Below are 27,655 nucleotides of genomic sequence, written 5' to 3' on the forward strand. Positions count from 1 at the left end.
GTCCGCCTCGGGATTCGAACCAGCGACCTCTGGATTGTGAGTCCAGTGCGCGGTCCGATTGATCCACACAAGCAGTCGATTATCCGAGTCCTATACAAACCTTCGGATAATCAAACATCGTATAATCAAGTCTGGACTGTACTGTGTTTTCAAATTAAATCAATTAACACTGGAACGCCCAACGCATGTCCAACTTACACGGACGCCCAAGCCTCCCAAAAAAGGTGGAACGGTAACTTCAACTCGCTGGTTCTCGGGCATTACTCAACCAATCGGGACGATTCTTGTTTCCAGGGATTTGTAAGAATGTCTAGATGATCCTAAAATTTTGCAGAACTTGATTTGAACAAATCTGTAATTTCTACGACCGAAAACATCGTTCCACCTTTTTTAAAAAGACTGCCTCCGCGGAATTTTTGGCGAAAAAAAAAGTTGGAACGATGTTTTTGATCGCAAAAATTACAGATTTGATCAAATTAAGTTCTGCAAAGTTCTTGAATCATCTAGACATTCTAACAAATCACTGGAAAGAAGAATTATCTTGATTGGTTGAGTTGTGCCCGAGAACCATTGAGTTGAAGTTGCCGTTCCAACTTTTTTGGAGCCTTGGGCGTTGGAATGTTTATAAAAAGGTTGATGGCCAGTGAACAAGATGATTCCATGACAGTTATACCGGAAGTTTTATAACTTTTAATTATTGGCTGGAAAATCAATAAAATTATTATTATTCAGGAAGCCCAAATCTACCATATCTTGCCGAATCTAAAGCGTTTACTGAAATCAACTTAAAAATGTCGAGTTGTGTTGTTATTGTTTACATACAAATTGCTTTTTTTTAATATTTCGAACGATTTACAACTTTTTATAGGGTCCATGGGCTGTAAAAACGTTGTCTACATGTTGTGGCTATAATGCTTTGAAAAATTACAGTAAAAAAACATTATAAAAACTTTAAAGTGAGCATTAAAAAATTAACAAACAAACAAAACATTTTTCCATTAATAGTAACACAACCAGGAACTCTTACTTGATCTTATTTAGGCCTCCTCTGCTTCGCAAAGGAGATCACTGCCCACAAATCACTGCTAATCCGACACTGCCCCGATATTGAGCGAAAATAGTAACGATAATGATGATTAATGAGCAACCAGCAACGATGATGGCGTGAGCGACCCGCTGGAACTCTTTTTAAGCCAATCTGACAGATCAAACTCCTGCGGTAGCCCGGTTTGGACATTTGTTTGTTTAGTTATCCGACACCGGCTGATTAACGTTGAAACGTTTACTAATTAGTGGTTTTGGTTGATTACATTTTTGGAAAATGTTTTAATTTTCTGTGCTTTTTTCAACAGTTGAAGTCAATAAATAAAATCGTAAACCAATCACAAAAAGGTCACAGCGTCTTGGACTAAAGGGTACACGACCGCCGTTGACCGGCCTTGGGTCCATTATGCATAAGGAATGTGAAAGAGCGATTAATTGATGACAGCCGCCGTCGTCTGGCGTCGTCTTCCGCACAGGCGCCTTTTATATGAATGAATGAAGGGGTTAAAGTCAACTCATTGCTCACATTCATTTTCGGGCCCTACTGCACGCCTTGCGCGCCGGCTCCGCGTGGTCAAGCCTTGAAGTCGTCGCGTTGGAATTTTGGACAATTTCTGCGCCCGGTTGCATGTACGTACACATTTTGGGGTGCCAAATTGAAGCGTGTTTCCCAAATCGATTCGCAATTCTATTGACTTGACGAAATGTGTGACGAATCAATCAAACTTTGTTTGCAATTACTCAAGGTTGTTCCACCTTGCTCTAGTCATTCTGGCTAAAAGTGCCATTGGATCAGTGGATATTATACTTTGGTCTTGACCAAACTGTAATATTTTTTTTTTGAATTATGAACAGATTGAATAATTTGTATTTGAGATTTTTGTGATTTTTTAAGTTGAACAATTTAATTATTGTTTGAAGACGAAAAACAGATTCTTTAAATGTCAATAATTTAAATTGAAAATTACTTAAAGTAAACAATTTGAATGTTGGCAAATCTAATTGAGATTTAGTTGGTTCGAATACACAATAGCTCAGATTATGAGCCCCTGAGTTACATTGTTGATAGCCACTCACTCAACAAAATGACAAATCGGTATGCAAATAGGTGCACGTCATTTCACCGTTTCAACCACCCACCAGGAAACACAAATCCAGCTGACTAATAGTAGCACAAACTATTCCCCTTGCGTTTCCCTTACCTCACGTTTATCACCAGAAGCCCCGCCGAAACTGTTGCTAAAGTTTCTGTTCAACAGCCTGATCCGATCGAGATCGATCCCTCCTCCGGTGGTTCCACAGGTGCTACCGGTATCCTCATCCCCGGCACCAAACATCGACGACACGTCCGAGAATCGGCGCGAGTTTCGCCGCGCATCGAGCGAATCGATCGAGATCCGGCGCGAGTACGACGAATAGCTGGAATCGTTGGAGTTGCGCCGATTTGACAACAGGGGCTGTTTGGCGATTCCGGAGTCGAACGAGAGCCGCTTCGTGAGGTCGCACAGATCTTGATCGCTGGTGCTGGTTTCGCTGTCTTTCGATGGGGACGACGCTTTGTTTTTGAGGATCGAGTGAAGTTTGCCGGTACTGGTTGCGAACGGGAGATGGATGTGGTGATCGTCCAGGTTGAGACTACTTCGTTTGCTAGCGGTTGATGATCGTGTGGTGATTGAGGGTTTACGCCGAAGGTCAACCGTGGAGACGGAGGTGGTACGCAGCATCGACGGGAAGTCTGAGGGATGTTCCATGGGACGAACGGGTTTGTTGAGTACGGGCAAGCTGTCCCGACGACGATCTGGGTTGAACCGATTTGCTCCCAACGAGGAGGCCGAGTACAAGTCTCCAAAGTGGGCAATCGAGTTTCGATTCGCAAGGCGAGCCTTCCGCTTGGCCATTTCTTCCTCACGACCTACGTTGTAGATCGACCCGTACGAAGGCCTTCGCAGGTCCGCCATCGAAGAACCCACCACGTAGTCACGTTTCTTCGAGGCCGCCGTCGCCGCCAACGAACAAACACTTCCCCGGCGGTGACTTCCGTGGACACTACAGTTGTGGCTCGTTCTGGACTCGACGATCCGCACTTCATTTTCCTTTTGGTTCATGAAAATTTCATCAATCTTCCGCAGCTGCTTGTCAACCCCGCACGACCGGTGATGCTGGTGGTGATGAGCCATTTCTTCACCGAATTCCACTATCTTCCACCGAGAGTGTGGTGAGTCACCCCAAACACCGTTTCGGCCCCCCTCACAAACCGTAAAATAACACCAAATAAAGAGCTCAACCCCACAAATTTCTGTCCAGCTATGGACGCAACGACGCCGGCACGCGAAAAATGCCACAATAAAAACACAAACACACCAAATCAACTAACGATCCGCGAAAACAATTAATGTCGTCCAGGGTGGTCAATTGAGGAGAGCGACCGCGCGCGAGCGATCGCAGCACTGCTTGACTGCCGACTGAATCACGGCAGAGTCACCGCAACCGCAAACTAGTCAGTCAGTCAGTGGGACAGTGGCTGAGAAGTGGAATTCGCGGCGACACCTTCGCATGTGCGCGCGCCCGCCTGGGTCTCCTTATTCAAAGGCAGTGGGTATATGCAAACAGGCGCGCAAACACACACAAGCACGTGGATCGCTGATCGTCGTAGGATGTAGCCTCAGGGTTGCCAGCTGGTGGTTGATTGGAACTTTTAAAAGGCCAATCAACTATGTTTTTGTAACACTCTTTTGGAGATTTCAAAATTACAAATTTATTTTTGGACAACTGTATTCGGTACATTTTTTAAGCCAAAAGTTTTAAATTTCTTCATGTTTTTTTTATATTATCATTATTAACTCTCTATGATTATATTTTTTCAGAAAAAAATAGGTACACGAAGAAATCCCGATTTATTTTTATTGATTTATTATCACGATTTGATTGATTTTTTAGTCCCAAAATACGTATTTTTAATTTTCTAAATTTTATGATCTCTTTTACACAGTAACAAAAACCATGGTTAAATTACATCTTAAAAGGGGTACATCTTTTATGTCACAAAAAAAGCTTTAATTTTACCTCTAATAATGTGTAAATTTATATCTGGCAGACGCTAGGAAAAATATCTGTAATTTTACCATGTTTTTATTTACTGTGTAGCGGACTAAAGTAGTCATTTTTTGCGCTAAAGTTTAGTATGCACAGTAAAAAAAATCATGGTAATATTACATCTGGGAAGCGGGACCTCTTTTATGACAGAAAAAAATGTATTTTTTTCAATGAAAATGTGTAATTTTACCACTTTTCTAGTGTAATGCCACTTTTTCAGTTTAAATTGAGGTAAAATTACAACATTAATCTAATCCAGGCCTGCCCAACGTCCGACCTACGGGCCGGATCCGGCCCGTAAAGCCATTTCATTCGGCCCGCGACGGCTTTTCAAAATAGTTCTATGACCGGCCCTCAACTCAAGGCTGTTCATGAAATATTCAACTAATAAAATGAGTGTATAAATTAAAAAAAAACTGTTTTAACTAAAATTAAATAAGAAACATTCTGTTTGTTTTTTTTTTCTTTGCATTTGCAATAAAATGTTGCTGATTCAACGTATTAATTGAATTTTGCCTTTTCTTTTTCAAAATCTAACATTCTTTATAATTGAAATTAATTCTTATCATTTTAAATATTAAATATTAAACTGAAAAATGGCGCAGGAAAGCTAAATTATCCAATTCGTTGAAATGTAAAATATATATAATAAATAGATTTATTGTCAAAAAAATTATAAATTAATACAATTTCAAACTTCTTTCAGTTTTAACTGTGTTTACTACAAATTGATGCTTTTCTGTTTTGAAGAACATGATTCAAATTTATTTTTTAATAAATGAGTAAGCAAAAAATATTGGAATTTTTAAGAACAATTTTTAAAAAGCAATTTAAATCCAAATTTAGTTACAATAAATTTTATTATGCCTCATTGAGTTTTGAAGTATATTGTTGTGTTAAAGAAATTAAGCTTTTAAAAAATTTGCAGCGACCAATGAATTTTTGATATTTTTTTTATAGTCAATGATAATAAAACACATTTTTTACAGTTATTTTTTTCTTTCCTAAAACCAAGAATCTTATTTGCAATACTAGTTTATTTATTTGTTTACATTAAAAGAACCTTTTCAAAATTATATTATGAAAAAATATTGTCTTCTTTTTCAACTTTTGTCAAACATTAGTTCCGGCCCGCCACTCCTTCAGAAAAATCAGATCTGGCCCGCAGGGCCAAAAGGTTGGGCACCCCTGATCTAATCTAATCTAACACAAACGCAGCCAGTCCGATGAAAGCATGCTGGAAAGTCTTGTGATTAGATGACGCCCCAAGCACTTTTCTTGTCAATATTAATAATTGCAGTACATCCGAGAACACCCGAAAATGTAAAAACAAAAATTAAAGCGGCCAGCCCTACTGCGTTGTCTTCACAGCAGAGAGGATTCTGAGAACGGATCACATTTCACAGAATCGTCAGGGGAGGAAGGATGCGTGGACATACCGTACCAAACGCTCCGGTTTGAGGTAAAATTACAACATATATGAGGCAATATTCAACCTTCCAAAATTATAACTTCAAATTTTACACATGTTTTTACTGTGTAGTGCAAAATCTGGTACCAGAGATAGGATTGTTTGAAAAAAAAAATATGATTTCAGGTGAAATCTAAAATAATGCAATTTTTTCAAAAGTAATTTTTAGATACAAAATTGAATATGCAATCGCAAAAAACTTCCAACTAATTCCAAGCCCATTTTAAAAAAAAATTGAGGCAAAAACTATCACAAAATCCTTTATATGCTTTATTACAGCTTTTTCTAAAGTTTTATGTCTTTTTCCGATCGGTGGTCCCAGCGAGATTTTATTTTTGAAATTTTTTTTACGTCAGGGATGCATGATAAATGTTTCATGCATACATAAAAAAAATACAAAAAAAAATAAATGTTGAAAAGTTAGTTTTTTTTTAAGAGAAATAAGCTTTCTCTGTTTTTTTTTTGCAAAAAAATAAGTTTATTTTAAACTAGACCAAAATACTTTTTGAAGTTTATGTCGACTCATGGTAAAAATTGAAATAACAAGCCATGGTCGCAACATTTGAATAAAAAAAGAGTTTTAAAGTGCATTTTATACCTGCCCAGTTGTTTTGCAATCATTAGTTTACAAAATATCCAAGAATTGAAGAAATTTTTTTTTTTCGCGGACAAAAAATTTTTTTGCGGTACAGTCATCCCTCATATTCGGAACAGTTTACAGATCGGCCAATGTTCAACAAATCATATAAAATCGATATTTGAACATAATGATTTGCTTTTACCTTCATGTGAAAGCTTTTCTTGCGATCTTTCGATTGATGTACAGACCGACTGTACATTTTTACGTTTTATATCAAGTTTTCAAAGAAAAACATTGACCCTTGAAATCCACAAATTCGGAACACTTTTTTCTTACGATGTAAACAAAACCATTTTTCTCTCCAGGAGTACATATTTTTTACAAAATAATGACTTTGCACTCTGAAACCAATAAAACTCATGCTTAGTAATGTTTTATGAATGGTCTGATAACTTTTTTGTGAAAATATCAGTTAAATTCAGGTGTTCCACAATTGTGGGAGACACAATAACATCCCACAATCACGAAACAGGCAATTTAAAGGCAATGTTTTGGTGCTCTGGATAAAATAGTCTGGAAATGCAGCTTTTGTTTAAAAAGTATTATTTTTACTGGTGAAATAGCAAGAGAGTGTCCAAATAAAGGCCCTAAAAATAGCAGGGTCGGCAGAAAACTTGCATTTTGCATTCTATTGACTAATTACGACAAAAGTGTTCCGAATTTGTGGGTGTTCCGAATATGTGGGATGACTGTATAAAATATATTATATATTTTAAAATATCATTTTTTGTAATTGTCTGCTCTACAAATTTGTAGAACATTGTTACACTCAGAAATAAAACCCTGAAAAAAAAACACGAACTATTAAAATTAAAATTTTTGTTCTAGCTGAAAATAATACCTTTCTAAGTTATTGCAAATTCAAAAAGTATTAAATTTTCCTCAAAATTACATGTCCAAAAAGTTTTTAGTCATGTAACGAAAACTGGCATAGTTTTTGAAACTATATTTTTTCAAAGAAATACATATTTTTTGGAATTCTAAGTACGCCATCAAATCGGGCGTCTAATTTTACATAAAAGTCACTTTGACACAAAATTTCCATCGCATCACCATTTCAGGCTGCAAATTATTTAAAAAAAAACACGTCGTTTTCGAATGTTCAAAAATTGAAGGGGTCGTATCGCCCTTCCGTCACGAGATATCGAAAAATGAAGCTCTGATTCGTGATCAGGGACAAGTAAGTTACCCCTTGAACAAAGTTTCAAGCAAATCGAATAGGGGTCGGGGCAACTGCTGTGTGAGTTGGCGGAGAATTACCCAACTTGAAATAGTTTAAATTGAAATTTAATTTGCAATAAATTATATCATATTATCCAACTTGAAAAAGTTTAAATTTAAATTTAATTTGCAATAAATTATATCATACTTATGCGTCTACGTTTTTTGAAAATCAGGATTACAATATTTTAAGACATGCTACATTTTTTCAAATTTTTATCTGGCAACACGATCGATTACTATACCAAGCTGTCGTCAGCACGAAGACGATGTCGGAGGAGCTGTTTGTGTATGCCACCGAGAGTTGCAAACACAGCTTATAGATTAAGGTTGGTGCACCTTATATGAAAATTCGATATTTTTCTCAGATATTTCAAAATCTGAAAATTCATTGATCTTAGGATTGCCATAAAATTGCCCAAAACAGCACCATTTACCCTATCAACACGCTAGCGCCACAACCACGGTGTTACCGCTGATGATTGGACCAACCGCATCCAATCGGTATAAACTTAATTCAATCATACTAATAGCCACCCCCCAAACTGCTGCTGCAATCATTCGCACAGTTGATCGATGTCCCGTATCATGTTACACCGAACCGCGAATTATTATACGCCACGAGGACACGTGAACATGACCCTGAAAATCTCCGGTACGAGTCGACCACCGGAGCAAGTCGCCAAATATGGGCAATCTGCTGCTAGAACTTGACCAAGTTCTAGTTCTAGGCGTCGCAGCATGAGTTCAACAGCTGATCTAATCGAATGTATTCGTGGTTGGGTTTTCTGAAGTGATTCGCGAAATCTACACGGAAGGAAATGTTTTTGAGATGACCTAGTTATTTCAAAATTTTAAAGTTATTTTTTTTTTCAAAATCTGCGGAAAAATTGACCATACATCAATGTAACGATTAAAAAAAAGATTGAACCCTGTCAACGCACTTATTTACAACTTTTACTTGCAGTGCTTTTGCGATCCTTGGAAATCTTCCCACGACTGTTAGGGAACATTTCCCCGAGTGTTGTATTAAAACGGTTGCGTTGGTTCACGCCATGTACCGGTAAAGGAGTTTGAGTGCAACACGGTGACAAGGTGATCCAGATTTGTAAACAGAAGCGCAATTTCAGTCGGAAAGGTGTTCCGTGGACGGAGTAAGGTAAACAAAGTTTATGCGCGCGTCATTTGCGTTTGAAATAAGCTTATCGCGGCGACGTTAATTCAATTGTGAGCGTAAGAAACGACCGGTTTAATGGCGGGCAGGATTCAAGAAACTGGTGTTGACAAGCACATGTCTTTCAATAATTAACTTTGAAATTAGAATTATAAAATCTGCTAAAATCGCTGAACTTTGAATGTAAATTATACAAATAGTTTGTAGCATGTGAAATACTGAAATTTTGGGATAATGATGATTTTTTATATATTTCTTACCAGCGATGGAATAACCATCATCAAAAGAAAATCTTTGGATGATCATCAAGAGAAAAAATCCGAAGGGAGCATGACTCTCGCGCAAAAAAGAACGGTAAAAAGAATCTAAAAAAATCACCATCTTGATTAATCGGCGGAACATCTTTTTCACTATTACTTTTGAGTGGTACTGACAAGGAAATTCACAAAAAATCATCAGCAGATTGATTTTCTTGGAGAATTTCGGGAGTGATTTTCTTTGGCGTGATTTGCCTCCTCTCTCTTTCGCGGGTGAAGAAAGTTCGCAAGCGAAATCGATTTTTTTTTCTCTATCACTCAAGTATCGGACTAACATTCCCATCCACTTACCCGTGACCCTACCACTGGTCGTGGCCGGCGCCGGTATTAATCAGCATGATAGGGGCCTTTGAGAAGTTGCGAAGCGAGGAAAGATAGCTCCCACTCATCTTCCACGGCTCGTGGATGTAACTTCTGGAGGTCGTGGTCAATAACGGAGTAGCAACTGAGGGTGGGCACCTATGCTTATGCTTATGCTTAAGTTTGATTTGACAAAAAATCTATTTGAAACATCCAAACAAATCGTCATACAATTTTAAGGGGTGGCATACAAAAATAATAAGAAAATTTTTAAATTAAAAAGTATTAAATAACACTTAAGAATTTAAAATGTAAAAAAAATAAGCAAACAAGCAGGTTTCAATTGATAAATTATATTTTTTCATGAAATTCAAAATAATATTGTGATCAAGGTTGTTAATCGAAAAATTTATATTCGATAATATTAGCGTCTAACGATAACGATAATGGTTATTGTAATTGTTAATCGATTATGCTATCGGCGACAATCTTAAGAATATATCATGTTAATTTTTCAATGCTTTCACTAAGAGTATATTTTTTGATAATGTAGTAAGTTTTAATGTTTAAATACTCAAACAAAATTCCCAAAATATCGTATATTTTTAAAATAACTAAAATTTTCTAATATGCAATTTTGTTATCAATAAAAGCTAAATTTTGTTTTTTTTACTTGTATCAGAGTTTTTTTTTGTTAAATATTCAAGTTTTCGAAAAAAAAAACATATTCCATATTCTTTCAAAAATACAATTTTTTTAAATATGCAACATGGGTATCAGACAAAAAAAATATGCATTTCCACTTTATTGGAGTTATTCTTTTGTAAAATACAGTCCAGACTCGATTATCCGAAGGGCTCGGAAAATTTCACTTCGGATAATCGAATCGCGTGTTTTTTTTCGTTGTCTTGTTTTTGATTATCGACATTAAGTATGACTCCTAAACTACGCTAACTGAAGTGATTTAGATTTTTTTCCAAGATGGCGGTGACGAAATATTGGAAAAAATGCATTTTATTATTTATTAGTCAATCAACAGCTCGCAGAATTTAATGTTAAAAACAAGAAAAAGAAAAAAAAAACAAAAATGTTCCTTTTGTTCGTGATTCGATATCCAAAGTCTCAAACAAATCTTCAGATAATCGAACTTCGAATATTCGAAACTTCAGAAAATCGAAACTTCGGATAATCGAGTCTGGACTGTACACAAATTTTCACAAATAACTCTGTTTTTTTTTAAATACTGATTTTTTTATAATTTGCAATATTGAAACGAAGCGAAATTAAGTTTTAAGTTTTTTTGTTGCGAAATAAATACTTAAATTTTCACAAAATACCGTATTTTTTTCGAAAATACTAAAATTTTCAAAAGTCGCAAAATAGGTTTTTGTTGGAATGATTGCTTTATTTAATTTTTTTTTATAAATTTGTAAAAAAATTCGGAATTACCGTAAATATACTCAAATTTTCATAATTCGCAATATGGGTATCAAACGAAAGCGAAATTTTGTATGCACTTTATCAGAAATCATGCATTTCGCCTTTCTATTTTTTTTAAATACAAAAAAAATTAAAAAAACAGCGTATTTTTTGCAAAAATACTCAAATTTTCATAATTTGCAATATGCGTATAAAACGAAGCGAAATTTGTTATGCATTTTCGCATTATTTACAATTTTTTTGTAGAATTTATTTTGTTTCCTAAAATAGCGTATTTTTGCGATAATACTCAAATATTCATTATTTGCAATATGGGTATCAAACGAAGTCAAAATTTGTATTAATTTCCGCTTTATCAAATATTTTTTTGTAAAGATTTTTTGCTTATGTATATTCGAAGGAATGTTTAACTCACACAAATATTGCGGAAAGCAAGTAAAAATTATTTGGAAGAATGATTTTTTTTTCGATAACGTTTCAAGTTAAGACTTTTTCTTAAACTTTATAAAGATTCTCATGTTTGAAAGAACGACAAAACTCACAATAAAATTACAAAAAAATAATGAATTATTTTTGAAGGAATTTGTTCATACTTTTTATACACTTTTTAGGAACTGCTTGTGTTTTAAAGAAAAATAATACTAAATATTTTTTTTATTTTTATCTCACACAGAAAGAAATCTGTTTTCGAAGTTGAACTCCTAAAATTCAATCCTGTGCTTTTAAATTATTTTTTCAGAGAGATCCTCGAATTTCCGCATAAAATGACCTTTTGGTGCATTGCTTAAATATGACATTCTGAGCATTTTGTAATACTTTATGTTTTTTAGCCACCCCTTCTAGACATCGACTAGGGCCAATATCTTGATGTGGTATTAGAATAAGAAATACCTCCTTTCCTCTAACTATCCCCTATCTATTAGCAATTTCGAAGGTAATTTTGTAACTTTTTTCCTTTCCCTGCTCAATTTGTTCTCCCGTGTACCAGTAAACTCTAACACCGTTTGAATTAGTTAGCCGTTGAAAGGTACCTCATATATCAACTTAGGATAATTACTGCACTGATGTTTTGTTTTGCCAAAATAATCCAATAAATGAAATGAAATGAAACTAGGGCCAATGGACAAACACTTAAAATTAATTGTTTAATAGCATAAATAACGAATATCAAAAGCATTTCAGGAGCATTTTTTGCAATATTTTTTGGCGTATTTCGAATGGAATAAGATTGAAAAATGAAGAGGCTCCTAATGAGGTCTATTTAAAGATATTGACATCAGAAGCAACATACAAATCAGTCAAAAATATAAAATAACGGTGCAGTAAACATCAATCAACTTTATAATCTGATTTTGAACAATCAAATGCAACCCTTACAATATCCATAACATGAATCAGCCAAGGCACCCACGGGATTGTCCATACTCGTAACTTCCAACTACTTTCACGCGTTCATGTAACGAAACCATATTAATCCAAGATCAAATCTGTCACTCGAAACAATATTGACACCGACACGTCGAGTGGTGTAGGTTGAACGAGTTAATTAACAAAAAGAACTAGCCACACAACGACTACATGGGAAACAATGCGAAGTCAACCGTATTTCAGGTCCACGTGGTGTTTAGCCAAATTTCGCTTCTTGAAAATATCGGACATGTTCCTAAGATTTTTTTCTTACCCGTAAATAAATGAAACTTTCTTCCTCATAAATAAATGAAACTTGGAACGGAGCCAAATTGACGTTGACGAAAAACAATTTCGTCGGAATAATTCTCCAAAAGGGTCTTCTTCCAATCTTGACAATTACAATCAAAAAGGAAAAGTGTATGATTGAGCTATTTTTTATTACATTTTTACTATCCGTGAAACCGCACAAAGTCGTTGGTTATTAGATTCATAAGTTTAACTGTTCACGGTAACCACCTAGCACCACATAAAACGCCAAGAGTTTCATTCATGGGTACGATTTACAACTTCGTTTGGCGCCGCGTTTGACGTAGGTGGAGTTCCAAGCTCCGCGAGATTCGTTCAAACGCTGAACCTTACCGAGCCTTGAAATTGACACCGATCGAACCCTAAACGAGAAGGGTGACGGCGACGATCTCCGCGCGCTCTTGGAAAATAAGGTATTGTCAAGGGTTCGGGTTGTTTATTTAAATGGCTCTGACGGAGGGAACACATCAATAACTTCAACGACGACGACGAGCTGAGCTTGAACTTGAATGATTCACCTTTTAAGGGAGAGCCTCATCTCGTGGCGACGACATTGCCTGATGTTTTGTAGTTGTTTTTGTACAATCACCTGGTTTGTGGAGGTTCGCGCAGTTATTATTGATGGAATGTGATCCATATGGAACAAGCGACGAACTCGGTTTTTGAAGCGATTATAATTAATGGATGCGTTCATGCACTTTTTGTGGACATTTTGGATCGAATTGCTCGAAGTGTCGTCTCTTTGTTGTGCCGCAGCGTCAATGGACAATCCCCGGAAAGGAATCAAAATTGATGGTTCATTTTGCCTTGAAATAATGTCTACTTGGAATGAAAGGTCTAGACAAACTCTAGGATGAACAATTATTTGGTTTAAAAAAAAATAAACTTGAACATGGGATAGTTCCATTCAATGAACAACTCTGATTTATCTAATCTGCAAACTCATTCAACTAAACCGATCGAACCAAATATGAACTCACAATACAAAGTGCCCGTCAGCACCGGCCATTCACGAGCACTTTTCAACCACGAAGTTGTCCATTCATTCATGCCCAGTCAAACACATCTCGGCGAGCGCGCCTTCAAGTGTCGTCTCCAAAAACGACTCCAGAAATCTCCGTGTCGCCAAAGCAAAACGCACAAGATTCCTGACGAATCGTTGTCCCACAAATGGATTCGCAGAAAAGAAAATTTGGTCATCATCTTCAGAGCGCAGTAACAGTCCGCGCAGGTCCGTTAAATATTCATGGCAAGAGCTGAACCGATAAATCGCCCAACGACGTCCCAAAGTGTCAAACTCATTGAGCAATCTCCGGCCAAAGAAGTGGCTGTGTTACGCCATTTATAAAGTCATCCGCGCGGACGACTGTCGCCACTGTGTTTTGTTCGGAGTTCGCGCCGTGTTTGTTTACAAATCTTGGCCGGCAGATGTCACTGATCTCGCTGGGCGGCGGCGTTCTCATCAAACACCAACAACACACCTCTTTGCGACGTGAATCAATCGTGACTGCGAAGCCACGGGTGTGAGCCGTTAATATGAATAACAATAGCGCGAAAATCAACAAATCACTGCGGGAAATTAGTTTGGAGTTGAGTTGGTGTGACTAATAGAACGGAAAATAACTTTATATCTAGTATTAATTTTGAAAACGTAAAACAATAAAGATAAAGCAGAGCTTCCAATCGATAATACGATTCGTTCCAGTTTAGGATGCTGAAAAATGAACTAATTTGATAACATTGGTTTCGATGGATCACTAATTGATTCGATGTAACTATGTCACAGTTTTATGAGTTTTGAATTTCAAATTAAGGCAATAATTTATGTAAAAAAAATGTGTGCGAGTTGTGATTAAGCAATATATTATGATTTTTATGATGCAACCACTTGAAAATTCGCCCCTGTCCGTGAAATTTGGGAAATACCGTGAAATGCCGCAAAATTTGAAATACTCAATTGATAAATCGCTACTCAGGGCATTCCAGCTTATATTTTTTAATTCAAACATTTTAAAAGATTTTTAACAAGCATTTTAAAAGCAGTTAACAAATAACAAAGTATTTCATTTCAGATTTACAACTATTTTTTGAAGCTATTGTACATTAGAATATTCAACAAAATGCAGACAGTTTCTTTATTTCACAAAATTAAAAAATGTTAAAAGAACATTAATCAACACTTCTTAAAAAATAGCTTTTATTACTTTTGGTAAAATTTATTTTAAATAATCAACGATATAAAACAACAATGAACAAATTGCATTTAAATTTCTTGAATAAAAATTATAAATTGTTTTAATTCAATCGATTAGTGAAATAATACATATTGAAATCATCTTTGTTAACCATTTTGCAATATACTATATATATATTTTTTAATTATTATCAATAAATGTAAAAACTGCTTTTAATGAAGTTTTGCCTGATCTTTATTAAAATTCGCAATTCGCAATTTTCAGTGTAAGAACGGGCCTTGACCGATCTTATGCACCAGGTTCCCGACGAACACGCACTGCCCTTACACCTACATCTCACCCTTGCTCTGAGTCAGTACGAGCAGCACGCTAGAACACGCTTTGAGTGTTCGTGCCAGGCATGCACACCTTCTTTTCCGGTTACGCATTTTAACTCGGCCGGGGGTGGTACATTACGTAGGGTTTGATGTAAGTATAAGCGCCTAACCATTTAAAGTGTGCCTATCAACTTTCATTAAAGCAAGAACTGTTTTATTTTTAGTTTGAATCAAGGTTTGAATTCAAAAACTAATTGTTATTTACTGTGTATTGTTTTCTCCTGAAATCTTTCCTAGTGCTGAATCGTGTTTATATGTAGCTATTTCTTTTGTCGCGGTGTTTTGTTACAATTTTTGGTCCTAAGCATGTTATAAAAGTTTACCAAAAATACAATAGTAATATTTGTGTTAATCCTTTAACCATTCCAAAAATTGAGTAAGGGCTCAAACCTCACTTGTTTGAAAAAAGGGTGAAGATTGAAAACAATAGACAGTAAAAGAGAATTTATTTTATAAAAATCAAGCATCAATTGTAAGAGAATGATGAGCGTATTTTGAAGAATAAAAATGAGAAGCTAGATGTATTAGATGTAAAATTAGACAATTGTTAATAAATAGAGATGCAAAACAAGCTTAGATTATAGTAATGATAATTTATAGGACAGATAAAGAATTATTCAAATAAATAAATTCGCAATAAAATCAAAAAAGATTAGGCAAATGAACAATAGACTTGATATTACTAGTACATTAAGGAAAAGTATATTTTTAATGAAAAACACAAAGTTTTTACAGCAGTATCAATTGATAGAAAAGAGTGGAAAAGCTTTGAGAGATAAGAGAATCAAAAGTTAGTAAAATCAAAATCAAATGATGAAGAATCAGTGAAGAATTGAGAATCAGTAGAGCAAAATAAAAAAGGAGATAGGTGGTAGCTGAGAATGAAGAGAAGAGAAACCCCGTTGTGCGATGTTTCAAGTACATCCACAGCAGTTGACTCAACATACTGCGAATCAAAACAATACCGTCTACAATCACAAATTACTTCCCTTTCCCACATTGTCGCGCCCTTTTCTTTTAGCCGTCTCGACTCTGACCCGCGGTGGTCAAAGGTAAACGATCCGTTTCCACAGGCCACCAGCTAGGTCATCATGAAAACCAAGCCAACGTGGAGGTAAGAAAATAGGACACTCGCAAGGAACCAGAGCTATACTGTTCTGATCAAGATAGTTCGGATGATCTAACAGAACTACGGATGTAGTTAGTTACGCTCCTTCCAGGATGTTCCTTACGTGGACGTCAACCGAAGAGCACGCAACAAGGTCAGTGCCATTGCATGCTCTTAGGTATCAATCCTTGGCCTGCTTTTGCCTGATCTTTATTAAAATACTAAAATTTCCTATTGCTGAAATTAAGGAAAACCAAAAATCTTTATTACACGTATTTTCATGATTCTAGTTTTAATGAATTAGAGGTTCAGGACATGCTTCGTTTTTGAGGTATTTAAGCAAATTAATTTTATAAAAAAAACTCATTAAAATTAAATCAGCTGAATCATAAAATCTAGAATTCAACTGACAGAAATTCTTCAAAATTTCCCAAGATTAATCCAATGATCCTTTTATAAATAATTTGTGTCAGGGGGTTTTATTTTGTATCAAGAACTACTGCTAACTTTTCAGACACTTTTCTGTTAATAATTCTGCTAAAAGAATACAATTTACGTGAAATTTAATTGTTTTGTATTTGGCACGCCGCGTAATTTCAATTTTTGTGCCCTGAACAATCATTACCGTAAAACGGGGTGACTTTGATAGCCGGGGTGACTTTGATAGGTTTGCAATTTTTCCCCTAAATATGACCCCTAAGGGACCATCCACAAACCACGTGGACATTTTCCATACCAATAAAATTTGTTTTGTATGGAGCGTGGACAATCGCCTACCCCCAACCCCAACCCCCCCCCCCCCTTTCCCCTCAGGTGTCCACGTGGTTTATGGATAAAGTGATTTAAAATGTATAAATCCAAGATGGCGGCCAACATGGCGGTGATGAAATATTTTAAAAATGCATTTTGTAATTTAAAAGGCAATCAACCACTCAAATTTATCTAAAATAAGGTCGCAGAACTCAAATTTGTTTTAAAAATTAAGAAAATAAAAAAAAACATTTTTTTATCAATTCTTGATTTGATTACCTGAATTTCAATACAAACTTTCGAATAATCAAAACTTCGAATAATCGAGGCTTCGGATAATCGAGTCTGGACTGTAGTTTATGTTTTTTTTTAGTTTTTAGGTTCTTTTAAACAAGACCAGGTTTTGAAAATAAATTAAATTAAAAAAAATATTTATTTTAGTTTTGCATTCATTCAAACTTGGCCAGTTTTTTGAGTTATTTAATAAAAATGTTTATTAGATGACAAAAAAAAAAATTTATGTACACCTCCTATCCTACTTAGGCAAAATTAAGCATCTGTGCCAATTTTGAGCCAAATCGGTTAAGGGGTCGCTTAGAACGTTAAAGTTGATAAAACAAATCTCTTATCATACAAAAAAACGTATTTTTTCAATAGCTAATAACTTAACCACCTCGTATCGCTTTGCACTCTTCGACAAGATTGTAGAGTGTGTTGAATTTAGAATCAAAAATTTGGCTTTCTCCAAACAATTTGTCAATAGAAATCATACAAAATTTTAATTTCAATAGCGACTGCTAAACCATAACCGATTCTTAACGACATAAACAGTAATTTGTTATTGAATTTATTTTTATTTTTCAAAAAAGGGTGTTTTTTAAATCTAACTCCTAAGGCAGGGGTGCTCAAAGTTTTTGAATGCCGGGCCAAATTTATAGCTCACATGAGCTTGCCGGCCAAATGTAAAAATTGTTTATTTGAGAAAAAATAAATTACTTTATTTCTATCCATAATAGCAAAAAATATAACCACCGGATTTTTTTTTTATTTAAATGCAATTTTTGTTTTTTTTTTCGTCGTTTAAATATTAGTTAACAAATAATTTTTTTTTTTGTGGCTGAAAACAATTACATTTTCAAAAAGATTATGAAATTGGAAATAAAATAATTATTTGAATTCACTTGTATTTTCAACGATTCTTATTATATTTTAAAAATGGTAAAATAAACTTTGAAAAATAATAATAATTCGTTGCAAAAGATTTGCCAGCAATTCTTCCTCCGATTGCATTCAGATTTTTCTTTAAATTTCATAACTTCAAATCCCTAGGTGGATTATAGGAGCAAGAAAAGTGATGTTTCAGATTGATTGGGCAATTTTTTCTTGCGGATCGAGGTGGGATATAATATGATCTTTTCTACTTCAGAATGGCTGTAACTTTGAACCCTTAGGTCCAAATTGACTTGACTTGAGGTTTGTTTTTTAGAGCACTTAAAAACTGCCCCGAACATGACTTTTCTCAAAACATAACCCTGAATTGCTTCGTTAAAAAACTGATTTTTGAAGGATTGCTCAGATGCTTTCTCTAAAGGCGTAGATTGCGAGATTAAATTTTGATGTCTTCAACAAAGTTGCTTGGATTGGCAAGCTCAACAACTTTCTAGAAGAGAAAAAAAAATCCCAAAAATATTCGTAAAGAGTGAAACACCCTGATCGTGAACCACCCCAATTTTCAAACAAACCAAAAGTTGCCCCTTTCTCTCCAAAACTCCAAAACTTCAAATTAAAAAAAAATCAATCAATTCTGGAGCAACATTTGAAAAGGGCGCATAAGCATTTTGACAGCTAGAACTATTTTGCAAATTCCGAAACAACAGGTAACTATTTAACAAAACTCGCTACGTTAGATGGTAGCTGAGAAGGCCAGCTATTGTTTAACACATCGAGTTTTGTGAAAAAGTTACCTGTTGGCTCGGAATTTGCAAAATAGTTCTAGATGTCAAAATGCTTATCCGCCCTTTTCTCGTGTTGCTCCAGAATTTTCCACTTTTTATAAAAAATACTAATTCAAAGATCCCCGCACCGACATAAAAATCGCATATCGCCTGTGCTTTGTAAATCGCCTTCAAGTAGGCAACCACCAGCTCAGAAAAGAAAGAAAACACACCGATATCAGATATTCAAGTTTACTATCTCTAAGACCTACCTCAAGATCCCGCCCTCCGAGCTCGTCCATCAGCTGCGTTGGCCGCGCCAATCCGTTACTTCCGTTGGTTCCGTTCAGCGGCCCACCCCCATTGCTACCGTTTCCGTTCTGTTGACTGAGTGGTTGCTGCTGCTGCAGCTGGTTCATCATCGGCGTCGGTGGCATAATGGTCGGATTTCCGTTCATAATGTAGTCGGACTCTTTGTTCTGCTTTTGCTGTTTGAACTTTTCGTACAGCTCTCCCCCTCCGTTGGCAAGACTTTCACCGTTTATGTTGGTTCTATACGGGGGGGGGTTGAGAGATTGGATTAGTTTGGGGGTTTTTGAGATCACTTTGGGACACTCACTTGGGATGGTCGTAGATGACTCCGGTTGGCGGTGGCGGTGGAGCGGCCTGAGGGTGCACTGGTCCCGGATGGTGATTGCTGCTGGCCGCGGATGAGACGGATACCGGCGGTGTCACCGGGGGTGGTGGTCCAACCGAGGGTGGAGGCAACGGCGGATGCTGAATGTTGTTGCTGGTCAGGTTCGGGAGGCCCGTTGGCACTGGCTGGTTGGTGGTGGCGATCTTGTCCGTGAGCGAGTCCCGCCGGGAGCTTTTCGCCGTCGAGTTGGTCGTGTTGGGACTGTCCCGCTCGGCACTGCTCTGATGAATGTCGCTCGTTTTCACGACCGCTCCCGGCACCGCCTGCAGCTCGGGCGATTTCGACTGCACGGAAGCGATCTCCTCGATCGATGGAAGTCCCTGCTGGACGCGCGGCGTGGGATAAAGAAGTTGAGAACAAGAATTAGATGTAAATATTTTATCGGTGCAGCAGCGCAGGGGTGCAAACCCAAAGTTGGCAAGTACTGGTTGTTTGCAGGTGATGGGCGCGATCGGTTTTAATTTATTAGCAATTAAGCTTTGCCTGTTGGTCGCGTGTGATGGTTGAGATTCGATGCATGGATTGAGAATAACAATTGTCAGGCGGCGGCGTTCTGGAAGTGCAATACGAACACTGGAAGTGCACACCGTAATCGAAATTGGATGCCGATGAATTACTCCCTCCTGACGAGCGCAACGTTGCGCTCATTTGCATATTAGGCGGATCAAGTTGTTTTCAAACAAACCACTTCAGATATTTAATGGCTGCAATCCTTTGTTTGTTTTCAATATCTCAAAGGTATTCATTTGATAGCAAAATTATGAATTTTCTTTTTCACGTTCAAGTTACTTTAACAGTAATTCGAATGACCTACGACGCAAATTTTGAATAGTAATCCAACTTGAATTACAGTTCAAATTTAAGCAATTCTCTACGAAATCGCTCTATTTTTGTTAATTTAAATTTTTGTATTTTTTAATACGGCTGACAATTTATTTGGTGCCATCGGTATCCCAAAGAAGCCATTTTGCATCATTAGTTTGTCCATATGATTTTTCATACAAATTTGGCAGCTGTCCATACAAAAATTATATAATATATTATGATAATAAAAAAACGGTATCTTTTAAAGGAATTTTTTGATCGACTTGGTGTCTTCGACAAAGTTGTAGGTATCGATAAGGACTTCAATGAAAAAGTGATACACGATTAAAAAATAATTGGCGATTTTTATTTCACTCTTTATCACTTAAACTTGATTTGCAAAAACACATTATTTTTATATTTTTTTAAATATGTTTTAGAGAACTTATAAAGCCAACTTTTCTGAAATTTCCAGGTTGTGCAAAAAATATTTAACCTTGTTATGAATTTTTGAATCAATACTGATTTTTTCAAAAATCGAACAATTTTTCAACTTTATTTTTCGATGTAAAATCTAATTTGCAATCAAAAAGTAATTTAGTGAAATTTTAAAAAAGTGCACCGTTTTCAAATTATAGCCATTTTCAGTTTTTTTTTTAATTGTTAAAGTTTCCGATCTTTCCGAAAATAATATTTTCAATTTCTAAAAAAAAACTAACATTTCAAAAGAGCCAAACATTCAATATTACGCCCTTTTGAAATGTTAGTCTTGATTCAAAAAAAATGAAAATATTATTTTCGGAAAGATCAGAAAATTTAACAATTTTTTTCATATTTTAACATTGAAAATCTGACTATTAGTTGCTGAGATATCGACATTAAAAAATTGTGGGTTGATAGGGTGAGACTTGGAAAACATCAATTTTCCCGTTTAAAAATCTCAAATTTTCAAATATATATTTTTCAAAAGTAGGCAAACATAAGCACTATTTAAAAAAAAAAATGAATAACTACGACTATTTTCAAGAAAGATAACTAAAAATGACTATAATTTAAAAACGGTTTGCATTTTAAAAACTTCACCAAAGTACTTTTTGATTGCAATTTTGATTTTACATCGAAAAATGAAGTTGAAAAATTGTTGCTACCAATATTTCGATTTTTTTTCAAAAAAAATCATAACTCGGTCAAAGATTTTTTTCCCCTTTTGGATAAAAAATAGTGTTTTTTGCAAATCAAGTTTTAGTGACAAAAAGTGAAATTAAAAATCACAAAAAAAAAAAATTACCGTGCATTTTTTTTCAGTGGAGTCCTTATCCATACCTACAACTTTGCCGAAGATACCAAATCGATCAAAAAATTCCATCAAAAGATACAGATATTTTAATTATCATATATAATTTTTGTATGGACAGCTGCCAAATTTGTATGAAAAATTATATGGACAAACTAATGATGCCAAATGGCTTCTCTGAGCAAAAAAGTATCAGCCGGATTAAAAAATACAAAAAAAATCGAATGACCGAAATCTCAGAGAACTGCTCATTTGTTAAAATAATAAATATTTTTTTTCATGATTTAAAAATAATTCGTTTTAATGTTTAATGCTTGTATTATTAGGATTTTTCATCCAAAAATATTCTTACCTGCGCCATACAAAAAGGTGAAATTTTCAAGATTGGTACGTGCTCTCGAGCGAATATCGAAGCTATTTGGCATCGGTCCAAAAATCATCCAAGCCTCATAAAAAGGCTATTTAATTCGATTACAACGACGGCACAAACTTTCTCCAGATGAACACGACGATACAACGTCAGCAAGTCGTTTGACAAAATGCACAAAGCAACTTCCACCAAGAGAACAGCCGCTGCTGCAATGTCCCCAATATCGAGGGTCGAGATAGGGCACGCAAGCCCGGGGGGAAAGTAATTTCCGTTCTGAGGGCGGAAAATGGAGCGAAACCGGAGCCAAGCTAATCTCAACTGACGGTGCAACACACACTGTTGGTCGTCTCACTGTTTCAAAAGTTCAGAAGCTGAGAGTATACTTTTAGGCGGAATATAGAGGGAACATTGAAAGACGAAGCTTTCAGGCAGCTCAGCGCTCAGAGTCAATTGCTGACGATGGCAGGAGTGATTAACGATATGCCGTCGGTTTGTTTGCTCTTGCTGATTCGTACAAACATTACATGATGGGTTTTTTTTCTGTTGGCAAGACAAGCTTTTGATTTAGTGACATCAATTATAGATAGAGTTTTGTAAGAGCTTTGATTTAAAAAACGTTACTTAATCCACCTTTAGGTGGTTGGTGCCTTCCTCATATTCATAAAGTCAATACATTCAGTAAAAATAGCAACATTCCCCCTTAACATGTTTAACAAATCAACTTTATTACTCATTTCTTTTGATATGGTTCGCAGACCATCAATATTTCTGGCTCATTGGCAAGGTCTGATAAAAAAAAACCTATCCAACGATAGTTCGCATGGAAGATTCAGACAATATTTTTATCACAATATTTTTATCACAATATCTGAAATCAAACCTCTAAAAAGTGTATAAATAACACTTAAGTGCCAATAACTTTTAATAGGGTTGTCAGATCCTTGATGTTTTAGGCTCATTTGAAAGGTCTTTCGATTATCTAACTAACAATGGGTCGCATGATGGACCCGGACATCATTTTTACTGAAATATCTGAGATCCGGCCTCCAAAAAGTGTATAAATAACACTTAAGTGCCAATAACTTTTGATAGGATTGTCAGATCCTTGATGTTTTAGGCTCATTTGAAAGGTCTTTCGATTATCTAACTAACAATGGGTCGCATGATGGACCCGGACATCATTTTTACTGAAATATCTGAGATCCGGCCTCCAAAAAGTGTATAAATAACACTTAAGTGCCAATAACTTTTGATAGGATTGTCAGATCCTTGATGTTTTAGGCTCATTTGAAAGGTCTTTCGATTATCTAACTAACGATGGGTCACATGATGGACCCGGACATCATTTTTACTGAAATATCTGAGATCCGGCCTCCAAAAAGTGTATAAATAACACTTAAGTGTAAATAACTCTTGATAGGATTGTCAGATCCTTGATGTTTTAGGCTCATTTGAAAGGTCTTTCGATTATCTAACTAACGATGAGTCGCATGATGGACCCGGACATCATTTTCATTGAAATATCTGAGATCCGGCCTCCAAAAAGTGTATAAATAACACTTAAGTGCTAATAACTTTTGATAGGGTTATCAGATCTTCAATGTTTTGGGCTCATTGGAAAGGTCTTTTTAATACCTTTCTGAAAATGTATAACATGACAGGGTTTCTTACAAAAACCACCCTTTTTACAATCTTCCGGACATACGCCAAAATCGTTTTTTTAGCATAACTTTTGAAGTACTTTACTAAACTTCATAATTTTCAATAGGGACTTATGGGACCCCAAGACGAATCGAATGAGACCAAAACGGTCCAAATCGGTTAAGCCAGTGCTGAGATAATCGAGTGCATATTTTTTGGTGCACAGACCCACATCCCTACACACACACACACAGACATTTGCTCAGAATTTGATTCTGAGTCGATAGGTATACGTGAAGGTGGGTCTACGAGGTCAAATTAAGAAGTTCATTTTTCGAGTGATTTTATAGCCTTTCCTCAGTAAGGTGAGGAAGGCAAAAAGCAATGTAAAAATATTCTTAAATAGCTAATGCAGAATCTTCATAAAGAACTCAACAATTTTCTGAATACAAAAAAGAAAGGCAAAAAAATCCAATAATTTCAATGTAAGATTTTACACTTTATGAATCTCCGCAGTCTAGTGTTCTAGTTTCCACCCACGCCGGGAAGCTTTTGAGTGTATTCGTCAGCAGCTATACCGAGAAGTCTAAGCACGTCGACTCTCAAGTGTTGAATGGATGGATGGAGCACAAAAAAGTTGCTGGAGTAAACAAGCCACACAATCTCATCGCCATTGAGACTGTTTCGTTTCCTTTTTTTTTCGCCCCCTGTTCCGTAAAGCAGTAGAGGCAGTGCAAATATCCTTGCATTTACAGTGGCACGGTATTACAAAATAGCTTTTTTATTTAAATCATTTTCAATTTTGTTGTTTACAGAAAATTTTCTAACAAATGCTTAGAATATTTAGTATACAATACGTCGTTATGGCCATCGCGTCTTGTTTGATCATTGATTCATTATTTTTTAGCAAAGAGCATTTAAAGGACTTGCAGATGAACAATCCAAAGCATTTTTAAATTTGATCACTCATTTTTAACTTTCGAAAACTAACCAAAGATAAATAAGAAAATTAAGAATTAAAAAATTCAAAAGCGATTAAAAAATCACAATAAAAAAAATACATTTTAAAACACTAAAAATTAATAAATTTTAAAGAATTTGTATTCAAAAAACTTATTTTTGAATTTATTTTTTTTAATTATTTTATTTTAAATTTGAAAGAAAATTTAAGTTTGTCTAAAGATTTTGAATTTTTGAAGACGATCTTCAAACCCATCTTAAGATTTTCGCGATCGTCAGTAGATCAAGAAATTACGATTGAATGCTATCAATCTACTGTAGACAAATTACGACATAGCATTGACAAATTACTATCGTAATATTTCGGGTTACCTGGTCTGAACAGAGAAAAAATCTGTAAAACCTGGCATGACACTTCTTAAAGTAACATAAAGAGAAATTTTAAACACATGAGAAATTTAAAAAAATTTCATGCATTTGATTTTTTTCTAACAAAATTGAGTAATTTGTAAAAATTGAAAAAATTGTAAAATTTGTAAAATTTGTAAAATTTGTAAAACTAGTAAAATTTGTAAAATTTGTAAAATTTGTAAAATTTGTAAAATTTTTAGAATTTGTAAATTTTTTTTAAAATTTGTAAAAGTTTTAAAATTTGTAAAAAGTTTAAAATTTGTAAAATTTGTAAAATTTGTAAAAGTGGTAAAATTTGTAAAATTTGTAAAATTTGTAAAATTTGTAAAATTTGTTAAATTTGTAGAATTTGTAGAATTTGTAAAATTTGTAAAATTCGTAAAAATTGTAAAATTTGTGTAAAATAAATGCAAAAAATTAGAAAATTGAAGAATTATTAGAAATTATAGAAATTTTAGAAATTGAAGAAATTTAAGAAATTTAAGAAATTTAAGAAATTTAAGAAATTTAAGAAATTTAAGAAATTGAAGAAATTGAAGAAATTGAAGAAATTGAAGAAATTGAAGAAATTGAAGAAATTGAAGAAATTGAAGAAATTGCAGAAATTGAAGAAATTGAAGAAATTGAAGAAATGGAAGAAATGGAAGAAATTGAAGAAATTGAAGAAATTGAAGAAATTGAAGAAATTGAAGAAATTGAAGAAATTGAAGAAATTGAAGAAATTGAAGAAATTGAAGAAATTGAAGAAATTGAAGAAATTGAAGAAATTGAAGAAATTGAAGAAATTGAAGAAATTGAAGAAATTGAGGAATTTTTAGAAATGTTAGAAATTTTAGAAATTAAAGAAATTTAAGAAACTTCAATTTTTATTTTAAAATTATTTTTGTTTTAAGAAATTCTAGACATATTATAAATTTTAGAAATATCAGAAATTTTAGAAATATCAGAAACTTTAGAAATATCAGAAATTTTAGAAATATCAGAAATCTTAGAAATATCCGAAATTTGAGAAATATCAGAAATTTAAGAAATATCCGAAATTTGAGAAATATCAGAAATTTTAGAAATATCAGAAATTTTAGAAATTTCAGAAATTTTAGAAGTTTTTGATGTTTTAGATTTTTTTTTAAATTTTTAAATTTTTAGAAAAAAAATCTATTATAATTTCTCAATGGTAAGTCGTGATTTGTCGATGGTAAGTCGAAATATTACTATCAAGAAATCCCGCTCGTGATTCTAGAAATTACAATCGAAAAATTACGATCGAGTACAATATTCTACACGCCATTTTAGTGAAAACCGAATTTTCACCTGACCCTTATTTTAAGAGATTATTATAATAGTTTGTTCCAGTAATTTTTCTCATCAACAGTGGATTTCAAGAACCAACGCAATAAAATTCATGATAACTTTATTCTAATAAAAAAAAAATGCACTTCGGTACACCGTGTACGAAGGACGACATTATGCGCGTGGCGACTGCTGTCACCCAATAGCGCTTTCATGCATATTCATAAATTATTGATTTACTCCCGTATCTTGGCTATGACGATCCGGGTAAAGCACCCCGAGGGAAGGAAGTGCCTCCACTTGAAACAACAAGCAAAGGGGGATGGAGAGTGCTGCAAGGAAGTGAATTATTTGACACAGGAAAAACTCGCTCTCGGGGACGGACGGGACGAAAAGCTGTTAACATACTTTCTTTCAGGTTCATGCAACACCTCCTCAGCCATTGCATAACAACCCAGTTCTTCGCCGCTGCAACCCGCTTGATTTATGTTGCCAGCGCACCACTAACCTGGTATTCGCTGAAGTTACTGCTGCGATAGACATCACCACCGTCACCGTTCTCGAACAGCCGGTCCACGCTGGAGGTCATCAGCTTGCCACTCGTGGGCTTAATCCCGGTCAGGTGAAAACTGGCAAAGCTCGACCGGGACATGGGAAATGATTCGTTGTTGGCCTTTGGATCTGCAATTGGGCAAGGAAATTTAGCACAAGTCACACGAATGAGCGGGGGAGGGGGAGAGGTTAAACTCACTGAGACAGGAGGACACGGCGTCCAGCGAGGGCAGCAGCGAGCGGGTCATAATGTCGGCGGCGCTGCGGGGCCTCGTAAATGGCATCACAGAATGGGGGAACGTCTTCGGTTTGATGGGCGTGATGAGCATGTGTTCGGTCCAGGACGTCTCCAGCGAGGGCTTCTCGAGTCGTTCGACGTCCACGTTGAGCGTTTTCTGCTCGAACGGAACGGAGAACGTCTCCGCCGGGATGCTCTGGAGCCAGCTGAGCAGCGACAGGTCGGAGTCGGTGAAACCTGGGAAAAATAATATTAAGTCTGTTTAAACCTTTTCTAAACGATGCAGAAATTCACGTCAATATTGAAAACAAAAGTTAAACACTTTTCAAAATCAATGCAAAAAAATAAAATTTTGCATAAGATAAGAAACCACCGGCCTGAGTTCAATCACAGACGAACCCAAGTAAAACTTTTTAGGGACACCGAGGAGATTTTCCCGAAACGAAACTATTGGCACTACGCCCCCCGGGGCATGGCCTTCCTCTAACGTGGGATTTCTGCTCCAGCGCCTCTGACGAGACAGGAGAAACCGGGACCGACGTTTTACTTCACCATCCGATAGAAGCTCAGTGGATAAGGCGGGAATCGAACCCGCGTCTCATAGCATCATCGGGATCG

The 27,655-nt window shown here is 35.5% G+C and overlaps 1 protein-coding gene across 4 annotated transcripts in view; it reads right to left on the reverse strand.

Annotated features, from left to right (window-relative positions):
- LOC6038399 (WD repeat-containing protein 47) overlaps positions 1-27,655 on the reverse strand; it is a 191,660-nt gene that overhangs the window by 108,574 nt on the left and 55,431 nt on the right. For 3 of the 4 annotated variants that reach the window (XM_038259538.1, XM_038259539.1, XM_038259541.1), the window contains exons 3-6: positions 26,999-27,274; positions 26,756-26,928; positions 19,400-19,800; positions 19,053-19,332 (exon numbers count right to left, since the gene is read on the reverse strand). In XM_038259538.1, the coding sequence (XP_038115466.1) occupies positions 19,053-19,332; positions 19,400-19,800; positions 26,756-26,928; positions 26,999-27,274 (1,130 nt within the window). The remainder of the gene's footprint in view (positions 1-19,052; positions 19,333-19,399; positions 19,801-26,755; positions 26,929-26,998; positions 27,275-27,655) is intronic. The other variant, XM_038259540.1, reaches the window with a different exon arrangement.

Source organism: Culex quinquefasciatus, chromosome 3, assembly GCF_015732765.1.
Source record: "Culex quinquefasciatus strain JHB chromosome 3, VPISU_Cqui_1.0_pri_paternal, whole genome shotgun sequence".
Lineage (NCBI taxonomy): Eukaryota > Metazoa > Arthropoda > Insecta > Diptera > Culicidae > Culex > Culex quinquefasciatus.